The sequence below is a fragment of the Magallana gigas genome, chromosome 5, assembly GCF_963853765.1.
Source record: "Magallana gigas chromosome 5, xbMagGiga1.1, whole genome shotgun sequence".
NCBI classification, from domain to species: Eukaryota; Metazoa; Mollusca; class Bivalvia; order Ostreida; family Ostreidae; genus Magallana; species Magallana gigas.
The window spans coordinates 35,026,170-35,046,821 of NC_088857.1; the positions used below are offsets into that span (position 1 = coordinate 35,026,170).

The window sequence follows — 20,652 nt, forward strand, 5'->3', positions numbered from 1 at the left end:
ATCTATACTTTATCTAAGCAGAACACGCATCACCATGTCATTATCAACGTTAAACAATATATTACGAGGCGCTCTCTCCTGTACAGGACTAATACTGGGCCAACCCTGAGCTTATTCTCTTGTTGTTGGACCCAGCCTCATGAAACCTCCAACAGTTGTTGAACATTCATCTTTCTCTTTGGTTCACAACATAGAGACTATTACAAAACATGTACACATTTACACTTTATGCGTGAGTAGAGGAAAAAATGAACAATTATAATGGTGCTGTACAACATATACACTGTATATGAAGTTTAAATGTACATTTTTTACGTAGATAAATATATAGGAATAAATAACCAGGAGGTCAAGCCAACACTCGATTAAGTTTTCAGACTTTTATCTAGAATTTACATGGAATTAACTTTTACGTGAGTTTGGTATGTGCATCGATCAGCACCGAAGGTCTGATTCCAACTGACTATAATTTACAAATCAAAATCATATGAAGAGAACAATGGAATAACACAATAAAGGATTAACACAATAAGTACAGATGTAAGGAAATCAATTATCAAACAGCTATTGAGTAGCAGCATGTACATAAGATGAAAGATGAAGTGTCAATAAATATTAACAGAATTCAATTAAAAGTCTATCCCTGACTGTGCCTCAGGTGGGATAACGGCGGCGCGGGATTTAGAAGATTTTTAAAACAGTTGTCGAAATAGGAAAAAAAAAAGTTTTATAGCAATTAACACAGTCCGAAAAAGTTAATTTACATCAAAACACTATGTATTTGGTATCAACTGTGAGACCACTTCATCATATATATTGCGTAATATAAAATTTCTGTTTTAATCGATAATTTCAACCAATTTACGTATAATACTCATAGGTAGACGACCTAACTCCGAATAATCCATGTTTTTAACTTTCAAAATTGTACATGACTGATGTACACATTGTAGATATGAGTTTTCCATTTTATATACAACTGTTTCCATCAATCATTTAACAATCGCATATTGGATGAATATAATTATATCCATGATCCCAGATGTATACAAAAATAAATGGTTGTAAACAAAATTATACACTATGAATTCCATTGTTGTTGTTTTTTTTCATGTTATAATTTTCATTCCGATTAAAATGCAATTGTAATCAAACATCCTTAATTTATCGATTGTTCAAGAGAGTTTTTGTTTTTGTTTTGTGAAATCAATTCAGATCCCTTTTTGAAAACAATTAAACAAATATACATATCTAACATACAGTTTAAGCTCATTCATCAAAAAGAAAAAAAAATATTTTCTCCGTTAGATTTAAAGAAACCATCCTTTAAATAGTGTGGAGTTGATCTTGCGCAGGAAATACTTGTATATTCATATTTCGTGGGCATTCAATTATCAGTCATTCCAATTACTCGTTTTCTATGGCATTTTGAATCCGTTGTCAATCGCGTTATGTATTACGCAATTCTCTCTAATTTGCATTCAATCAGCGACCCAATCAGGTAGATAATATTACGTAATATTTGGACAGGTAAAGTACAAATATATACATGTAGGTATCAAAGAATCCGATGGGGTGCTGGAGCATTGTGTTCCGCTCTGGTAACCAGCCGGATTTGTCACGGGTGTAAAACTAGGTCAACATTAACCCACCTGTGACCTTCTAAATATATATACAAGTGACGGGTTTTATAAGACATACTAAGTCATCGTTTGACCTGTAACCAAGCCCTATTTCTCAGAATATTAAGGGACTCTAACAATGCCAGCAGAAATTCTTAAAGAACCAAGTAAATACAGTTTATTTTTTTTTACTTTCAGTTCTCAAATACTTGTCGTTTATAAAGATTTAAGGGATAAAATAAGCATAAGGATTTTATTGAAAAGTAGATTTTTCTGGAATGAGTTTTCTTTTTGATTTTCTAAGACGATATGCCTCTGGTTCAGTTACAAACTGAACGTAAAATTACTTCAAATCGTGTACAGCATCAAAATATAAGCGTACCTAATAAAAACCATAATTATACGATTCATACATTCTCTGGTATCAGAGGCGGATCCAGCAATTTGGAAAAGGGGGGGTTCCAATTGATGAAAATCAATACGTGCAAAATTCATTACTTGTCAATAAAAATGACTTTTTGAAAGTTTTCCGTGCGTAAATTTAATAAACATTTATCTAGTTACTATCTATATCACATCTATATCAACAGCAGAGTGCACTGCATTATTGAGCGTTTTGCTGTTTTGGTTTAGGTAAGGAAGATTTGCATAATTTCTAGCCTTAAAAAAAAAACCAAGTATCCAGCAATAAAAACGTGCGTCTATGCTTAATAGAAAAGAAACACTAAAAAACAAACAATAATTCGGAATAATTACGACAAGTTATTATAAAAATGGATTTTGTTGGTAATTTTTAATGTCTTTGATGTTTAAATTCTGAACTTTTTATCGATTTTGATTTCTATCGATTGCCTTCTTAAATAAAGGTCTAAATGATCCGATATGACAAAAGAATGGGGATAATTTATCTGCTGAATATATGGTACATGTGTAATACAATGGTACAAGCAATTGTTGTCCCAGGGTACTTCTGTAATGGGTGCGCTACATGATCCGGTAGTAGTACAGATGCGATCATACATGTATTTAGGAAAGTTTTGAAAAGTTCTGCATTTTCATAATAGTTTACATATAACCCTTTTACACGGTAGTTTTGTAACAGAATTTCCAATTGTTGGAAACAAAAACAAAACAAAAAAAGGTTTTTTTGTGTCTCATGTGGATATGAGGGTAGCTAGCATTCCAGAAAAATAGCATAACCCACGTGTTTATTCGGTGTAGTAAACACCGGATGCTGAAGGACAGTAAAAAAAAATCGATAGGGTTTTTTTCATATAGTAACAAAATTACGGTACGTTGTACGAAATTCTTTAAATAAGCAATTTTATAAGCATTTATTTGAGATTTTTAGAGTATTTATATTATAAATGGGGAAATTGTCTTTAAATAGGCATTAAAAGTTTAAAAAAAATTCATTTGTCCCAGAGAAAGGGGGGGTTCCGACCCCCGGAACCCCCCCTCTGGATCCGCCAATGGGTATTGGCATTACGTAATAAACAAATGTAAACGAGTGATAAACAGAAATCAACTCCTGTAAACATATAGTATATTGATAATTTATTTTCTAAATATATACTTATCGCCTAGTATAAATATGCATAAGGTCTTAATAACCAGTGTACTAGTACTTTGAAGCAATTATTTATAACACAATTTTTACAATGATAAAAGCGATGAATGTTAACCCATTCAAGAAAATGTGACAAACGGGCATTAGCTATCCTCAATGGTTCGTAAGGTGTCCGCATGGCTACTACTGCAATCATTCATCCACTGAATCTCACCTGTGAAATTGTTTACACACAAATTTACACGAAACTAGAACTGTCCTAATGGGACTAATACCCCCGCTAGGCTAATTTCAAATGGGACAAATAATTGAATTGAATAATAATTAAGGTTTGGAACACATAAAAAAAAAAATTCTAGAATTGTAAAAAAAAAAAAAAAATAGTTAACAAAGAAAAATCAAAATTGTCAGAATTTCACTGTAAATACATATCTATAACAGTAATACATTTACAAATGTATGTATTTGATGATATATTTTTTTAATTTAATTGATTTAAAGAAAAACCAACAAAATGACAAAAACCCCTCCCTTTGCAGTGAATAGAAATACCGGTAGCCAAGCAATGCTCTTCAGTTGATAAAACTTTCAATATCTTTCTAATAAGAGTCTTGACAGATGCAATTAGTTGTTTCAAATTTTCCTCACTTTCTCCTATGGCACAATTGAACTCCATATCAGAAAATTGATCCCATAGGACTATGATTTTCTTTGATGAGCTTGTTCAATTTAATAAACTCCCAAAACATTACCATAATTACCATACTATGTAAAAATATGTAAAAAAGAAAATTTAATATTACAAACAATTTTAAATTGCCAAAACACTACAATCATATCAGTAATTTTGAATTTCATTTAAATTAATGCCCAATAGGGTCACTTCATCAAATTATTTGACAAATAAATTTAAACAACCTCTAAAAATAGTTTAACTTCTTTATTAATAATTATATTATTTATTTCCTTATAATGATAGACCTTTTGGTTTACATGAAACAGTTTTAAAATAGCCCCAAAACCATCACCCATTTTACAGATTATCAATTTCCCCTAAACACATGCTCCATCTGAACCATGGCTCAGATAATGGCTCCCTTGGGACAAATGAATTCAGCCACACTTGTCTTTGATGTTCTCATTAGCTCCTAAGAATTTATCATTGACAAACAAAAACTTTGCATTGTCAGTTGATAGAATACTTATAAAAAATAAAAAAATTTTTATTAATTAAGACATAAAGACAAAAAACTCCATCTGGATGTATTTATATAAATATATTTTAGAGTGTTTTCTATTAATTAATTAATAAAATCTGTAAGGATTACCTCCCTTACTTTTCAACATTAGTGTACAATATATAGAATAAGGAAAATGAAAACTGTCATAAAATCATTAAATCTTGTCTGATCTTAAAAAAAATTGCAGGTGCACATATTCAGATGGTGTTCAACATATGTACAAATTTTCAAACTGTTCCATGCAGTAATAAAAAATTCTATAGGGGGGACAAAGTTGCGTCTACAGACAGACGGACAGACGGACGGACAGACAGACGGACAGACGGACAGGGTGAAACCAATATACCCCCCTAAACTTCGTTTGCGGGGGTATAACAATAAATGTTATTACATACATTTATACCGGTAATACTGAAACTCATACACGAAGTCTGTTCATTAAGAAAAGCATCAGTCACAGATGTTGGCTGGGCCAAGCTCTCTGTGAACGAATATTGCTGAATTCTGCCTGAGATATATATAAATAATTTATAGAAAACTTACTTTACGTTTGCATGCATAAACTTAATAAATCAAGTTTGAAACGAGCCTGCAAAGCAATAAATAGAAGTATTCATCAAATTTATGGTCCATATTGTACTAGTAACTGAAACCTCAGTGTACGGAATATTTATTAAGTAATTGTTACATGTACATTTATGTACAAAACCTCCAACCGGGGAAATTCCTGACTCAGCTCAAATGTGATCTTTACAGATAAAGACGAGCCTGCCCCGCCACCCCCTTATGAGGAGGTGTGTTCCATGCCGGGGCACCACTCGGTGCCCGTCCACCCCCCTCAGCCTTACGGTAAGGATCATTTAGTCGTTGACGCATGCTTTTAAAATACCTTAACATGTACATAGTGATACTTGTACAACTTACAGTTATGATGCTATACATACAACTCATTTTTGCATATTGAAGACCTGAGCTCCTTTGCTTCACCAAGCGATATGATGGTTACCCCTCATTGTTACCCACCGCCATCTTCTCTGATGCACGGAGCTTACGACTCGCCCCAGCCCTTCATGTATGGGTACCAATCTCAACACCAAGGACCACAACGCCAAGTGTTCACGCCGCATGATTTACAAGTTCTGGCTCGGATGAGAGACCGCCCTGTGGTAAGTAATTTCTTGCATTTTAATCAGAGACATTTATGTCTCCGATTTTAATTTTAAAGTTTGTGTAATTTTAAGTAAGATACATAATAGGTAATAAAAGCTTGAGCAATTTTCAAATGTTTTGCTTGCAGACTCTAATGGCAAGAGTTCCAATGGATTCACAAAGAAGAAAAATATACATCAAGGTTTTCACCCTGGTGGGAATAGTCATCGCCGTCGTTTGTATCATTTGTGCCTTTCAGTGGTATCGTTAACAGATCCACCTCAGTCCCGGGGCAGCATTATTCCAAGAGGAACGGGGTGGGGGGGTATACATGTAGCACTGATTACAACAGGTCTTTTATAAAGTTTTTCTTTCTTTTTTACTCGGGGGGTATTTAGCTACTGGAGATTATGTGATGGATTAAGGATAACTCTCCTAACTGTGATGTAATCACAAACCAAAACTGGTTTGAACCAAAAGGTCATAAACTTTTCACCTTTACAATCATGCTTTAAAAAATACACAGCTTAAATAGATCCTTCAATAATCTGCAACTTTACTCGTTTTATTTTGCCATTCAGTCACTGCGCATAATATAGAACTATTTTGTCATGTTTCCCCATATTGGTGAATTTAATGACTATTTTACATTACCTGTATTAGGGTATTTATAAACACATTGTGATAAATCACCCATGTATCCCTTCATGTTATTAAGTACATGTACATTTCTCCACCAAATACTGCATGTAAACGTATCACATTGGGTGTAGTCAGATTCTTGTATGTATTTTTATATGCGTGTTTTTATTTTATACAATAAATTTCAAATTTCAAATTCAGTCTCAATCTTTATGTGAATACATGTACATTGTACAAGGTTTCATATTCCAACTTTTAAGCTGATTTTTACAATCAGTTTTCGACATAACTGTGTTATTGTGACAGAAAACAAGGTCTCACATGCTCAACATGGGTTTTATTCTCACAAAATTATAAACCTACATTTTTAATAACAAAGTTAGCAATGTCTATTTAATTTTCATTTCTACGGAATGGACTCCCTTCCTAAATTCCACAATAGCACTACAACCTTCTGCAGTATTAGAGGTGTTTTAAAAACATTGTCTATATACCTGCATCTACATAATTGCTTGTAAAAACAACAGAATTTAAAATTATGGAATTCTTTAAACAATACTTAATTACATTTTATTCACTCAACTCAGAGGCATGACTGTACTAACCAAAGGTACAGAAAACTTAAACCGTATATTAAAACCATGAATATTTTGGGAAAAAACCCTCTTTATATCAAATACTAAAATACACAGTTTCTTTACCAATATCTTATATATTAAACAGGTAGGAAATTTTTTTTCGTTTTCAGGTAATTCTCCTATAATCAAGATCCAGCTTCAAATTTCACGATTTTTAAGTCCATTCGCATTTTTCCAACAAATCTTCTAAAACTTGCAAAGCAGGAGAAGAACATTGCTCAGATTAAGGGTCATAGAAAGTCATACTCGTCATAAACAACATACAGTAATTTTGCTATTCTACCACACTTATAAATTCAAGAAATCATGTAACAAGCCATGCGCATGCAATTCATGGCTAGTTTTGCTGCCTTGCTTTAGTTTTGATTGTTAAAGTCATTCTTTGACTTTGTATTTCAAACACTACTGTATCTCAAACTCTCCTTGAGTGAGGGGGAAAGGGTAGGGGTTTTTCGTTCAGAGACCTTCCTGGTCTGTGAATGCGTCCATGCCAATTTCTCAGAGCAAAAGCAACAGAAGAGGCAGTGGACATCAGCAGGGAGAGTTTTTACATGCACATCTATTTACAATCTGTTGTATCAGTGAACATCAATCTGATAGGACTTAAAATCCACAGTCTGTCGCATCACTCCGCTCAGGATAAACTCCGCATTGAAGATTGCTGAAAGAAACCAAATGGCTATATTTCACAGCAATAATGAACAATAAACATGTAATCATAATGTCAAGATACATGCAGTGCATGTTAATTAATATGGCTTTCATTCATTTTGACAAAGAAAAGAAAGGAATGAGAATTTTTGTATATACAGGTAATCTCATTGGTAAAATAAATTAGGAGTATGTGATTTTCCACCTAAAACATTTTCTGCATTTGAATTAAAAATATTGTTCACTTGAAATCATCAAACTATGGATGCTGATTGCATCTACTTGAATAATTAAACAATCAATTATTCGATTCACACATGTTTATGGTGTGATACTTGTGCCCCTACAGCAGGTGTGATGCATGCCATTGCATTGACAACTTATTATTTCATCTACATCTGTATGGTTGTGGAACAAGACAGACAGACATACACATGGACAATTTACTTACCAATGTCTTTGGCAATTAAATCCTTGTATAGCATCACATCGTTTTCACAAGTGATCATCACAGTCTTCATATTGCCCTGTAAATGTTACCATAACATCACAACCAGTAATTATCAATGTTAATGTTAACATACAGTAGAACACTGTCATCATCAAACTCCACAAAGCAGAGAAAAATAACTTGGAAGTTACCATTTAATAGTTTAAAATACATTAACAATGTTTGACTGTCAAAATCACTTTCATATATCTTCAGTATTTGGTATACAATGTTAACAACATCTTTGCTAGCCAAGGGTTTAACGATCCACTCTGCTCCTCTACAACCCTTGGCAGATTTAGCCGACAAAATTAAATCTTGTGCAATGGAATCTGATCGGCTACAAAGACAGGCAATCGCAGGGAATCTATTAATTGGCAGTGTTGTTCAATTTGTTTTCATACAAAATTCACATACAACCATAATAAATTTTTATGTGATTAATGAATAACATACCATATATAATTACAAATATATTTTTTATAAAATTAATCTTATTTTTATCTTTTTTCCACACAAACCTCTTAGATGAAAAACATGTATTTAAGCTGTTCTATTTCTGAAAACATCGGTTAAATCTGGCAAGTGTTGTAGAGGAACAGAGTGGATCGTAAACCCTTGGCTAGTGTAGATGTGTTAATGAGATAATTAAGTTTTAACCTTGCATGTGTAAGCCTCAAAGAAGAACAATTATTTTATCACCCCATTGTGGAACAATAATTTTATCCTTTTTTAACCTTAAATCAATAAATCAGCAAAACAATAAATTTTAGGCTTGTATAATGGTTGCTTTTCCTGGCAACCATAATAAGACCCTACAAAAGTGATACAAACATGAAATGAGCCCTCCTGTGGGGAGATACTCACATTTTCATCTTTATGCTCCGTAAATATCTGTGTGTTTGGTCGCTGTTTGAGAATCTGACCTCCGGCCGCCTCCACGATTTTCTCAAGGTCAGAACTTGGCGGGGAGACACTGGGGGATATGTAGAAGGACATGCCCTGTTCACAAACAACAACAGTGAAAGGTTGATGATAAAGTAATACTTATTGTTTATCATTTTCACTACCCTTTGTTATAAATTTTCATACATCCAAATTTGTCTCTCTTCATATCAAAGATAAAAATTTGAAACAGTACTTATTAATCAATCAATCATATTTCCCTCATAGAAAAATTGTTTTGTTATCTTAAAAAATAAAGTGTGTAGATTAATAGGGACAAATTGTACCTCAAAAAGCTTTTTAGTTTGAGCACGTTTGAGTGAATCCTCCAAAACACAGTTCATGGTTTTCTCTGTTACCTCATCCTTTAGTTTGTATGGAGTTTCATCTGCAGAACAGAGAAAAAATCATAATGTTGGTAATTTTGAGAGCCAAGCATTTTTTAAAAGCATTTTATCAAAATAATGGTGCATTAACAATTAAAACCCATAAATAATTATTAAACTTCACAAAGGGTCAACTTGCTAAATTAAAATATACATCTACACTTTGCACTTGAACTTTACAAAGGGTCAAATTGTTAAATTAAAAAATACATCTACACTTTGCTCTTAAAGACTGTATGCAAGGGTTGGTTTATCATATAATCTGCTGTTTAACAAGACTGCATTTCTTAACAAACATGCATTTATGAAAGAGCAGCATTACCGGGGGTATCTGAAATTCAAAATTTTTATTCTCAAAATCATGGTGCAATGTCAAGTTTTTGCAAAAAATAAAAGTCATTTACCAACAAAAGCTCCTTGTGCCAAACAAGCCTCGATCCAGTCCCCTGTGACAACATGTTTACACACATTGATGGCTACGAAGAATTTCATGGTTCTGGACAAGGATGGAGCTACAAGGTGGGTACACAGTCGAGGGTTCTCTGTAGAAATCCCTCCCAGCTGACTCACAACCTATCACAAAACAGTAACATTACATAAATGTGTTCAATTTTCACTCACGATGTCCATTTCTCATATGCTTCAACATATTTTTAAACTTATTTTCAGCGATATAAGTAAAAATTTCCGAAATTTTTCATGTCTATTTTCTTTTCATGTGAATACAATGTTACCGTTTGAAACTTTCTGACTTGTCCTTTGGGAAATCCAGTGAATATAATGACAGGCTGAGTAGTGTTTTGTATTACACTTGGATCTTCAATGCTCAGTCTAAATATCAAACATTAAAAAGAATTTTGTGAGTTACACAGTGCAATATTTATCACAGATATCAGTGGATTAGTATCACCAATTCATACAGACCAAATTTTCAAAGAAAAAAACCCAAATCTTGTTATTTTAAAAACTCCTTTATTGTGAAGACTGTATCTGAATTTTATTTTTTGAAACACTGAATCTAAAAGAATACAAGAGGATTTCCTAAAAAGAATACAAAATAATTAATTTTACAATATAGAGAATCAATGTCATTTTCTGCGGGTAAAAAATGCTCTAAAGACAAAGGATTTCCTATCATATATAATGGCATACATTTTTTAAAACACTGCTGTATACAGGTTTATTTTTCCCCTTGAAATTTTGCCCTTCTACAGCCTACTCCGGATATATTGAAATTCAGGGGACCATGCAAATTATTTCAATATATCCGTATTTCAATATAAGCGAAATTGACTGACGTGAAGCCGCCATTTTTGAAAGTTCAATCCCGATATAAGCATAGAAAACCAAACCTGAACAAATTATTAGATCATCATTTATCTATTACAATAAACGGATTACATTGAACATTAGTCCTTGAAAGTTTGTTTAAAATTATATCCGAAAGTTTTGTAAGTTTCGTTTTGTTACTATCTTAAACCTCATCATAATCTCGGATCGCATTCTTTTACATTTTAGAAAAACGTTAGAGAAAAATCACCACACTTAAACGCTTCAAATATTGCTAAACATCGTAAGTGTACACGCGATAATCTCAAAATCCTTAGCTATTTCAAATTTAGGCTTTGTTCTTTCATCAATAGCCATAACTATAGTCTGTCCCAAGTAATTGCTTCCATCACTTTTTGCTGATTTTTAATAAAAATACACATACCTGTGAAAGAAATACAACTGAAATCGATGAAAAAGAATATATCCAAGATATCTTCATTGACAGATTATCCCTTTTCACTCATAAAATTTGACAGGAACGAAAACAATTTTCTTACGGGGATTTGTAATGGGAAATGTTTACATCTTTTCTCCATTCGGAATACACTCGGAATACATCGCGCAATTTTTTAACGTTATCATCCAGGCTTATTAATGGCTGATGCAATGCAAAATCTCCGTAGACTTTCAATTTTTGGTTGTGTATTGAAACCTAAAGCATTAGAGGGGGCGTTTCAAAACAGATAATCTGGACATTTTTCATATTAGTGGATGAACGTAGTTTGAGCACAAAGGTATTAACTATTATTGAAATATCAAGCAAAAAGTGGTGGAAGCAAAAACTCGGGACAGAATATAGTTTGTATTTAGCGTCCGGAGATAAGGTGTTTCTTTTCCGTGGGGATTCCATATTATGTCTAGCCTCAATACATCCGTATTCATAAAAACAAAAAATTAAACATTGAATAATTTTTAATCTTTAATAAAAGTATAAAAACACACATGAAGAGAACTTATCAATTCACACCTTTGTATATCAACCGGTCAGTCTGGCATAATTACTGTCACCAACCGTGACGACAGCCGCCAGGGAGAACTTCAATATTACCGTTATAAAAACAACTAATTATCACCTTAGGGGACCGATCAGTGGCTTCAATATAAGCGATATTTCAAAATAACCGATTTCATTATATCCGTGAAATCAATGCAAAGAATATGAGAGGCAAAAACTGGGGATTTATTTCTATTTCAAAATAAGCGGAATTTCAGAATAAGCGAGTTCAATATAAGTGGAGTAAGCTGTATACACTTGCAAATAAAAAGTTTTGCCTGATCTTTTATTCGTCAAGACACGTCATCTAGAAAGAGGTAATTCGAGACACTGGAATTCGCCTAGCCTTAAATTCGCCCACTGATGACGAGGAAGAAAGGGCAAAAATAAAACGGGGGGAATGTTTCCCTGTATACAGTATTTATTTTATGATTTTATGTCTTGGAGATTAAAGAGTAACATTTTCTAGTGACTCACTTCTGTTTCTTGAGATCAGGCTCACCATCCACATCTTCCTTTTGTTTTTCATTCTCCTGATTTCTTTTTACTTTCTGATTTGGGATAAATTTCTAATTCAATCAATATAAATAATGCTGATTTATCGTAAACCAAAATTATATATTAACTTGTAAATTCAGTAATTCAGTTTAAAACATTAAATGCTGTAAATTGTGATGAAGAAAAACAGGTGAATTTAAATTGATTTGACTAAATATATAATACTATATGACTCAACAATTACATAAGAGTTCAACAAATCAAGAAACACTGAAAAACTTTTCATGTTATTAAACAAACGCAGTAATATGTTATCAAACAAATGTAGTTACATGTAATTGATATTATTTCAGTAAAAAATAAAAATATCAAATACCTTCCATGTCTCTTTTTGTATTTTAAGAGGAACTTGCCACCCAACTACAAAATAAAGTAAAAGTCAATACATGTATAATCTAACTCAAGGACAAATCTTCTTCAATGAATTCTTTCTTATTACCAAGAATGAATCATTTGTAATCCTCACTCACCCATTAAATGGAATACTTTCGAGAGATCTAGATTAAATTGGTTTTCCTGGCCAAGGACTCTGTACTTTGGATTCAAAGGTAATTTCAGAGCTTCTAGATGTCCTAAAACTAGGTCACTCAGCCACTGAACATTCACCACAGGAATTTTCCACTCACTGGCTTTGTCATATTTGGTTCCATTAGGTCTGTAAAAATCAGAAATTTGAAAATATTGACAAGAAATTTAAAACTATAGAAAATCAGAGAAATATAAGTTTAAAGAATCAAAGACAATGAAATGAAATATCTTAACATGTGCATACCTGCCACATATAATTGCAGAATTCCCATGGGTCATGTAGCCTGTGTACTTGGCTCCAATAGCATGGATCATCTGCTTCACTCTTAGGCGTTCATCTCCATCAAAGTTTGTTACACACAAAAGCTGTTCCGACATTAAATAATAAAGAAATAAGTAGTTCTTTTAATACCTACTCTGTTCATAAATATTATTTACCTTTTTGCAAGACACAAAAAACTGTACAACATTGAATAAAAAAGAAAAGAGAAGCTCTTTTAGTATCTTTTCTGTTTATACATGTAAGTATTAAATACCTTTTTGCAATCATTTATTTGGTTGCCATCATTTACCTGGTTGCTGCAGGGTTTATTTTCTCCATAGATGATAGGCAGATGTAAGGCTTGATAGGGAGGCAGCATCTTTTTCTTAACCAGCACATCATTCAACCAGAAGGCTGTGACAACCCTCCTCTGGTCCTTTAAAGCCTGTTTTATGCAATTAAATTGTAAAACAAAACCTCAAAACTCCAAAGAATGCACACTGCATTCACTTACACATACCTGCACAATAATTCATTACAAAATATTAACAAGGTCTTTAGATTTCCATGTATGAAGCATAAAGCAGTGTGCAGAAAAGAAATTAAAATCCAAATGTAATTCAGTAATTTTTTCAAACAATTTTCATGAATGTCAACATTTTACATACTATGTGGAAGACATCAGTGTGCTGGGTGGCACACAACAGGTGAGTGACCCGATTGGAGTAGGCATTGTCCACCTGTCCCCCATGTTGTTCTATTACCTGACAAAATAAAAACAAGTCCGATATTAAAAAAAAAAGAAGAGAAAATACTATGTGTACCGGTATATCTATGTAAATAAACCATACAGTGTATTTAAAACTGTAGTGTTATCACATCTGCAAAAATTGCAAGAAAAGTTTAATAAAAATTTTTAACAGAATGCTAATGCAAGTGTGTACTATATTCTGATTGGGGATCTGATATGAGAGGAAGTGTCAGATGATACCGTTTTCCATTTATCAATCTCGGACTGGCCCACTATCTTCACATAGTCAGTGATGTAGAATACACAGCCCAGCAAACACATCTCTGGTGGTACTAAAGTCAAAGAAGAATTGACACATTTAATAGGTCAATCATACGAAAATTCAAAATTTCTTTCAGCAATGACAATTTTGACTTTCCTTGCATGTGTTATTGCTTTTTTTTTTTTCAATTAAATTATTTTTTGCTGACAATCTATCTCTACACAATTTTTTTTATATCTTTATGCCCTTTTGATAACAACATCATCATTACAATTGATCCCAATATCATCTTTTTTTGTTACTATTGAATGTTTCTACTGCATCATTAATCACAACTGTTTAAGTTATTACAAAAACAATGAAGTTGAACAAATTAGAAATTTTTTTTTACAGAGAAACTGATGTAACTTTCAAGGGTTGTCTCTAAGACCCGGTGGGCAGGGATTCCCCCTGCCTATAATGCCTTTCTTACCTGGCTAATATTGCATTTCAAACACAACCTAGCTATAAGCTAGACCCCGGGACCCCCTTCTACTTGTTCATTTCATCCTTTGACTTTAATTTTTTGATACAACCCTGAACTTCCACAATATTTTAACATTTCAATATTTGGGATACAATTTACTGCAATACAGAATCTTAAGAACAATATAAATTCAAAATCAACTAACTATCTCGAAATATGAGTACCGTGAATTAGACATTCTATGAAAAACTTACAATTATCTGAGGGGTCATGCCCCCAGTACGTGGCGGGCATTGACATTGAAGGACGGATCTGCCCCTGCTGACTCGAGGGAGGAACATAACGGGGTGGGGGAGGCCTGTGGGATGGAGGGAGAGCAGGGTTGAATGGCATCCTTTGATTTGTCTGAAAAAATTATCACAACAAAACATGCTTATTATCATTAATGTCACTAACTCAAGTTTTCTATAATAAGTAACTATTACTGGAATTAAAATTCAATCCTTTTCATTAAAATCAAGTGACTTAATCTTAAATAAAAGGCAGAAATTATCTTAAAAGAAAGAATAATTGTTTTAAATTCAGAGACAAAAGTCTTAGTTAGGCATGTCAGATCACCTTGATAGAGTTTGGCATCATTCCTGGCATATTTCCTGGAAGCTCCGTCCTGTTCGTGATATTCCGTAGAGGCCTGGGCATTCCTGGCCTCTGCATCTCAGGGGGCAGGAAAGAAGGAAGCCCCATTTGTGGCATGTTTGGAATTGGCAGCATATGTGGCATGGTTGGCACCGCCCCTGGTGACCGCGATAGGTGTGGCATAGCAGGTCGAGCTGGAGACTTCTGTCGGGGTCGAGTTCCCTGAAATTTAAGACAGATTCATAAGAATAAAATTTTTGCTAATGCTTGATCCAGGAAATTTCATCTTTACATGCTTCAATTCCATCACCGGTTAGTTTCTTTTCATCACTGCAAATATAGGACATTCTGATTAAAGATGTTACACAACTGGAAACCATTAAAGTTGAAGTAAATAGAGAATATTACTGACTGAGGAGGCCACACTCAGTATTAGTATAGTACCAAGATGTGGTTTGATAGTTTCTTTTTTTCTCCCCTATCACCTGTTTAAATAACCATGGTCAGTTGAATATTTGTAACTAAGTTATGGAGGAGTCAATTTTTTTTTTATCAATAATAGCATATTCCAAACTCATAGATTTAATGCTGTACAAGGTAAAAATTATACAAAGACCAATGAAATTTAGTTCCTTAAAAATACATGTACAATAGCATGTACATGTACTATTCTTTACTTTTTGTAATAAAAGTATATTCCTCCATCATGCATGATAAATGGAATTAGCTTCCCTCCTATAGCATACTTAAATACACAGCTACATGTAAGTGATCCAACTCTCGGTGTAACTTATTCTACGTTAGTAGAGTAATTCCGTCCATTATGCTGGGTATTTCAACACGGAGGGTCACTCAGTTATACTCTGGTCATTAAGCTTTTTGCCTCAGTAAGATAAAAACTTGTTTAAGAACTTATATAATCAAACAAAAAATGATAAAAATTAATATCTTATATTTATATCAAAACACAATAAAGTTTATATATTTTACATATTACCTTGAAGTCAACCCTCTTAACAGAAGTTATAAAACTAGAAAAATATGCACCTAATCTTTTCTGTTGGAAAAAAAACTTCACAATGCTGAACATTACTTCATTTGAATTTTTCTAATTGCAACTCCAATTTATCATTCTAATTCTAAAATTTATCTTATGATTTTTTGTATCTTTTTTATGCTAAAAGTAGTATTAAAACAAGTTTTTACATCAAAACAAATATTGAGGCAAAAAGAGATAATGGACCATTAAAAACAGGCATGCTGCATGCAGACATTGCTACCCAGCAAACCTGTAGCCGACTGCTGACCATTTGGGCCAGTGCTTGTTTAGCATTAGCGGTCACTGGGGACGTAGAGGGGCGGGCCTTGTGACCTCCTTCTTCGGCGGCTAGTCTCTTCTCTAAAACAGCGGCAGCTAGCTGCTGAGCAATCACCTGATTGGCTGGCGACCGACTGACAGCCACTTCCTGTTTCTGGTGAATCCGTCCGTGTTGCTGCAAGGCCTGGGCCTTCAGTTTCTGTTTGGCTTGCTGCTTGGCTTGTTCTTCCTGCTGCTCTACATCCATGGGAGTTGGTTCGGGAGGGGTGGTGTTAATGGCTGGTGGAGGGGTGGAAGGAGGTGTGGCTAGGTCTGTTGGTGACTTCAGCAGTTTGGGGTGGTACAGAGATTCATCTTGCCTTTCCTTCTTTTCCAGTGTATCTGTCACCCAGTCAGGACACACAATCTTTATGGTAGCTTCATGTTTCAGAGCTTCTTCGTACTTTGCCTTTAAAAAGAGGTTTAAATTACATTAAAACTTGCAAGTTAAATTTTCATAATAATTATAATACAAAAGAGATGATCTCTGGCCTTTTCTACACAAAATGAAAATGACACAGTTTTTTATGACAAATACTGTTAACTGATATAACATGCGCGGATCCAGAAAATTTTTCCAGGGGGGGTCCGAAGGATAATTGTGTTTGCCAGGGGGGGTCCGAGGCATATTTTCGCGATAATTTTACTATGTAAATTTAATAAATTTTCATTTTCCAGGGGGGGGTCGGGACCCCCCCGACCCCCCCTCTAGATCCGCGCATGGATATAATATGCAATATACACATACACAATATACACATACACAATATACACATACGTGAAAAAAATGTGTCTTACCCCATGGCTGTTTCCAGTTATAAGATGTGTGCACTGCTTGTCCAGATTTTGTTGACACTTTCCTCCATTGGTTGTTAACATTGCCCACAAAGCATTAGTATCTTCCAGTGTCAGCTGTTCAAATTTCATCAAAAAAAGAAGAAGATAATACGCATAAATACATTATTCTACAGTATAACAGATTGAAATGAAAACACTTTCAGTTAAGAATATACTGACCTCCGAGCAGCAAGCTACCACTCCACTAAAGATAACATCCTCTGGACTAAACAACTCCAAACTTCAGTGAGTCAAGGTTTTTAATACAAAAACTTACAATGTGACCTATAAAGTGTCCATATTGGGTCTTAAAACCCAAACAACAAACAAAAGAAAGGTTAACTAAATTCAGATCAGAGATAGCATTATGACCATTGATATAATTATCACCAGTGATATTATTATGACTAATGATATTAAGAATATCTTCAACAGTCTTCCTACTGAAACAAACAGCAAATTAACATCCAGAATCAAAATTGATATCTTATGTCGTTGAAAATATGGACTTCGTAGAATAAAAAATATTGGCCAATATATTCATTGTATTATTTAGTAAAAATATAGAAAAAAAGACCACAAAAAATAATCATGTATTATAAAAACAATGGACAAAGTAGCATTTTTTAATTGAATTAAACAAAACACACAAAAAATTAAATAAAAGATTCATTGGTGCCATTTGGTGATATTCAATTTATGCTAAATTCATGTTAGTGTGTGAAACAGAAATGTTCTAACTCAACAGCATTTTAAGACACTTGCAGTTCTCCCTATTCATGTAGATAAATAAATGTTTCAGAGATTACAATCTCTACCTATTCAATTTGAAAATTGTGGTTCAAGATAGGGATCCATATGCTTCGGTATTTTAAATTTTGCACCCTTATCTTATCTAAAATTGTTCATTTCTGATAAAAATCACTGCTTTTGAAATTCAAAAGAAATCCTGAAAATACAGTAAATACTGTTTTAAAGATAAAAAAAATGTTCTGTGGCTAGTAGTTATAATCCTTTTTTTTTGCACAAACTGTTCAGTGCATTGTTACTTAAGACAGAATTTGTCAAGTGATGACTGACATACTAACAAGACTGAGCAGGTGACCTTTATTGTAAGGAATAACTCAATAACAGGGGAACCAACTGAGCACGTTTCTAATAAAGCTATAGATTCTGATGGTAAAACTGTGATAGTGTTATCGCCCTCCAAACAGTCACATTATAATACATGTATAAAAAATATGATGAACAAGAAGGATACTTGAGCTGTTTCTTGCATGCAACTGATAATCTGACCCAGTCACTCTGAAAGAAACAATGAAAATTTGTTAAAAATTCATAAATAGGTAAAATTGTATCAGTGCATTTCAAATTTCAGAAAGTTCAATACATGTGATTTCTTTTTTATAAGACACATAAAACAGGAAACAACTACTGATTACCATTTATAGTTATTCCTTATAATTACTGATAATTATCTTCAAATATAGAGGTTAAGAAAACAACAACAATAAAATTTGAAATATTGCACTCACTGTGACAACAGGAAGTTCAAACAATTCCCTAGCCTCAGAATATTCACTCTGGGTACAGTCATCCGCAATCACATGGCTGACCATCTCACTGAGGTACGAATCTTTTTTGGCGCCGCCATCATTTAGCAGCGATATAACCTGTAGCAATGAGTAAATTAATACACTTATTGGCCACCTCAAACAGGTTGGGCACAGTTATCCTTTTGTAGAATTATTACACTAAATAGGAACGATTTCCCTTTTTAATAATAAAAACATTCCCGCAAATGCAATACATGTACTTTGACACATTTTCAATTCACATCTTGTTTTCTTCAAACTGAAGAAAAAGTGCAAGAATAGTTTCACATTTCCTTGACAACAAGGACCCACTTACTATGTGTATGCTTCAAACTTTGATATTCACAGCTGCAATTCAATGAAATCCAATAACAAACAAAATCTATTAAGCATATTTCTTAGGCAAAAAAAAAAAAAATTATTCCTGTTTCCTGTCGCCCTAAGGACCCTATCTTTTAAGGGTGCAACGATAAATCGTGAGACAGTATATCATGGTAAAAATATGCTACGGTTCAATGTCACGATACTATAGGCTATACCGTGGTTCGGTATTTCGATCCGGAAAATTTTTATCAGTCCGATTCGGTTTGAAAATTATATTTTCAAAATGACTTTCGGTGTTTAAGAACGTGCTTCGTATTATTTAATTTTGCCCCCTGCTACAGTGCATCCCAAAAATCTTCGACATGGTAACATTTTTTGTAGGATAAACGAAACTGGTTAACAAAGTTCCCATATTGAGTGTTGCTACATGCAAGCACTATTTTGCAGACGTTTTCCTACAAACAAACGACATGCGTATTGCACCTCATATAAAACGGCATTATCAACGCTTTTGTCTGTTGTCGCAAGAAATTAATGCCACATTCCTAGATGTGCAAAAATGAAATTAAAATCAAAGGTCACCCTAGTCATTAAATATTTTGCCTTTGGAAAATTCTTTACATCTGTAATAAGAGCATAAATAATTTGATTGTTGTCAGTGTTAACGATATATAAATAACGTAATTATTCCTAAATAGGGTAACTGTGCCCAACCTGTTAAAAAAATAATGCAAAGAGACAAAAATTGTGAAGTTGCTTACCTTTTGATCGATGTCACCTACAATGTAGTAGGTGACATCTTTGAATAGTGGATCATCTGACATGTTTAAGACAAAGCATATCTTTTCAACATGTCTACAATTGCCAGGCTAACGCGGCATAAAGCCTTCTTTAGGGACACTTCTTTCCCGCTAACAATGAAATCAGTGTTCTTTTTTATCTTTTATCATAACAAATAATTCTGATATGGTAAAACATTTTAGTGACTCAGTTTAATGGTACGTTGAAAAGGGTTCTCAGTCAAACCGAACCCTAACAAAACCGCACCGATCAGTCAGTTTCCTATATCTAGATATTGAACCCCACAATCAATTAATAATAATAAAAACAAGTTGCTGTCCTTAAAAAAAGGACTACAATACGTGGACCATTTGCATGTGTTTCCAACGAAAACGTGAAAGCCTTAAGATTATCAGAGATTCCACCGACTCTAGCCCTCTGCTTTTAACCACTAAATTTGTACGTTGTATTAAACATGTATGTATAGCCCTGACTTCTTATCTCAGAATTTAAAGGATTCATACTTCTAAAATAATTTTGATCTAACTATGAATGAAGTTTGCATGTATAGATTAGTATCAGGCATTCGGTGAATTCTACTATTTGCGCACACATTACGATTCGCACTACTTTGTT

The 20,652-nt window shown here is 33.5% G+C and overlaps 2 protein-coding genes across 3 annotated transcripts; one reads left to right on the top strand and one right to left on the bottom strand.

Annotated features, from left to right (window-relative positions):
- Positions 1–1,562: 1,562 nt before the first annotated feature.
- Positions 1,563–6,420, top strand: LOC105337692 (uncharacterized). Its single transcript, XM_011442555.4, has 4 exons — positions 1,563–1,789; positions 5,190–5,282; positions 5,400–5,599; positions 5,731–6,420. Exons 1-4 carry the CDS (start codon positions 1,762–1,764, stop codon positions 5,851–5,853), a joined length of 444 nt encoding a protein of 147 aa, XP_011440857.3. The 5' UTR covers positions 1,563–1,761; the 3' UTR covers positions 5,854–6,420.
- Positions 6,421–6,546: 126 nt separating this feature from the next.
- On the bottom strand, positions 6,547–20,192 carry LOC105337693 (PAX-interacting protein 1). Of its 2 annotated transcripts, none has more exons than XM_011442556.4 (21): positions 19,998–20,192; positions 18,853–18,990; positions 18,579–18,622; positions 17,498–17,558; positions 17,279–17,392; positions 16,557–16,889; positions 15,106–15,345; positions 14,742–14,892; positions 14,000–14,091; positions 13,677–13,772; positions 13,319–13,453; positions 12,991–13,112; positions 12,689–12,873; positions 12,535–12,578; positions 12,138–12,229; positions 10,069–10,165; positions 9,739–9,907; positions 9,236–9,336; positions 8,871–9,005; positions 7,965–8,040; positions 6,547–7,523 (listed from the first exon to the last, which is right to left on the bottom strand). In XM_011442556.4, exons 1-21 carry the CDS (start codon positions 20,058–20,060, stop codon positions 7,441–7,443), a joined length of 2,571 nt encoding a protein of 856 aa, XP_011440858.3. In that variant the 5' UTR covers positions 20,061–20,192; the 3' UTR covers positions 6,547–7,440. The 2 variants fall into 2 exon arrangements, with proteins under 2 accessions (XP_011440858.3, XP_011440859.3); XM_011442557.4 differs by having other exon boundaries at positions 12,138–12,211; positions 19,998–20,188.
- Between the last annotated feature and the right edge of the window lie 460 nt (positions 20,193–20,652).

What these genes read in the sequence shown, in the direction of transcription:
- LOC105337692 (XM_011442555.4), top strand. Translation starts at nt 1,762, where the DNA reads ATGCCAGCAGAAATTCTTAAAGAACCAA. An exon ending in AGAAATTCTTAAAGAACCAA is followed by an intron (nt 1,790 to 5,189) that starts GTAAATACAGTT and finishes TGATCTTTACAG; the next exon opens with ATAAAGACGAGCCTGCCCCG. An exon ending in GGATGAGAGACCGCCCTGTG is followed by an intron (nt 5,600 to 5,730) that starts GTAAGTAATTTC and finishes TTTTGCTTGCAG; the next exon opens with ACTCTAATGGCAAGAGTTCC.
- LOC105337693 (XM_011442556.4), bottom strand. Translation starts at nt 20,060, where the DNA reads ATGTCAGATGATCCACTATTCAAAGATGTCACCTACTACATTGTAGGT. An exon ending in GCATGCAAGAAACAGCTCAA is followed by an intron (nt 17,559 to 18,578) that starts GTATCCTTCTTG and finishes GACTCACTGAAG; the next exon opens with TTTGGAGTTGTTTAGTCCAG. An exon ending in AAGTCAGAAAGTTTCAAACG is followed by an intron (nt 9,908 to 10,068) that starts GTAACATTGTAT and finishes GTTTTGTGATAG; the next exon opens with GTTGTGAGTCAGCTGGGAGG.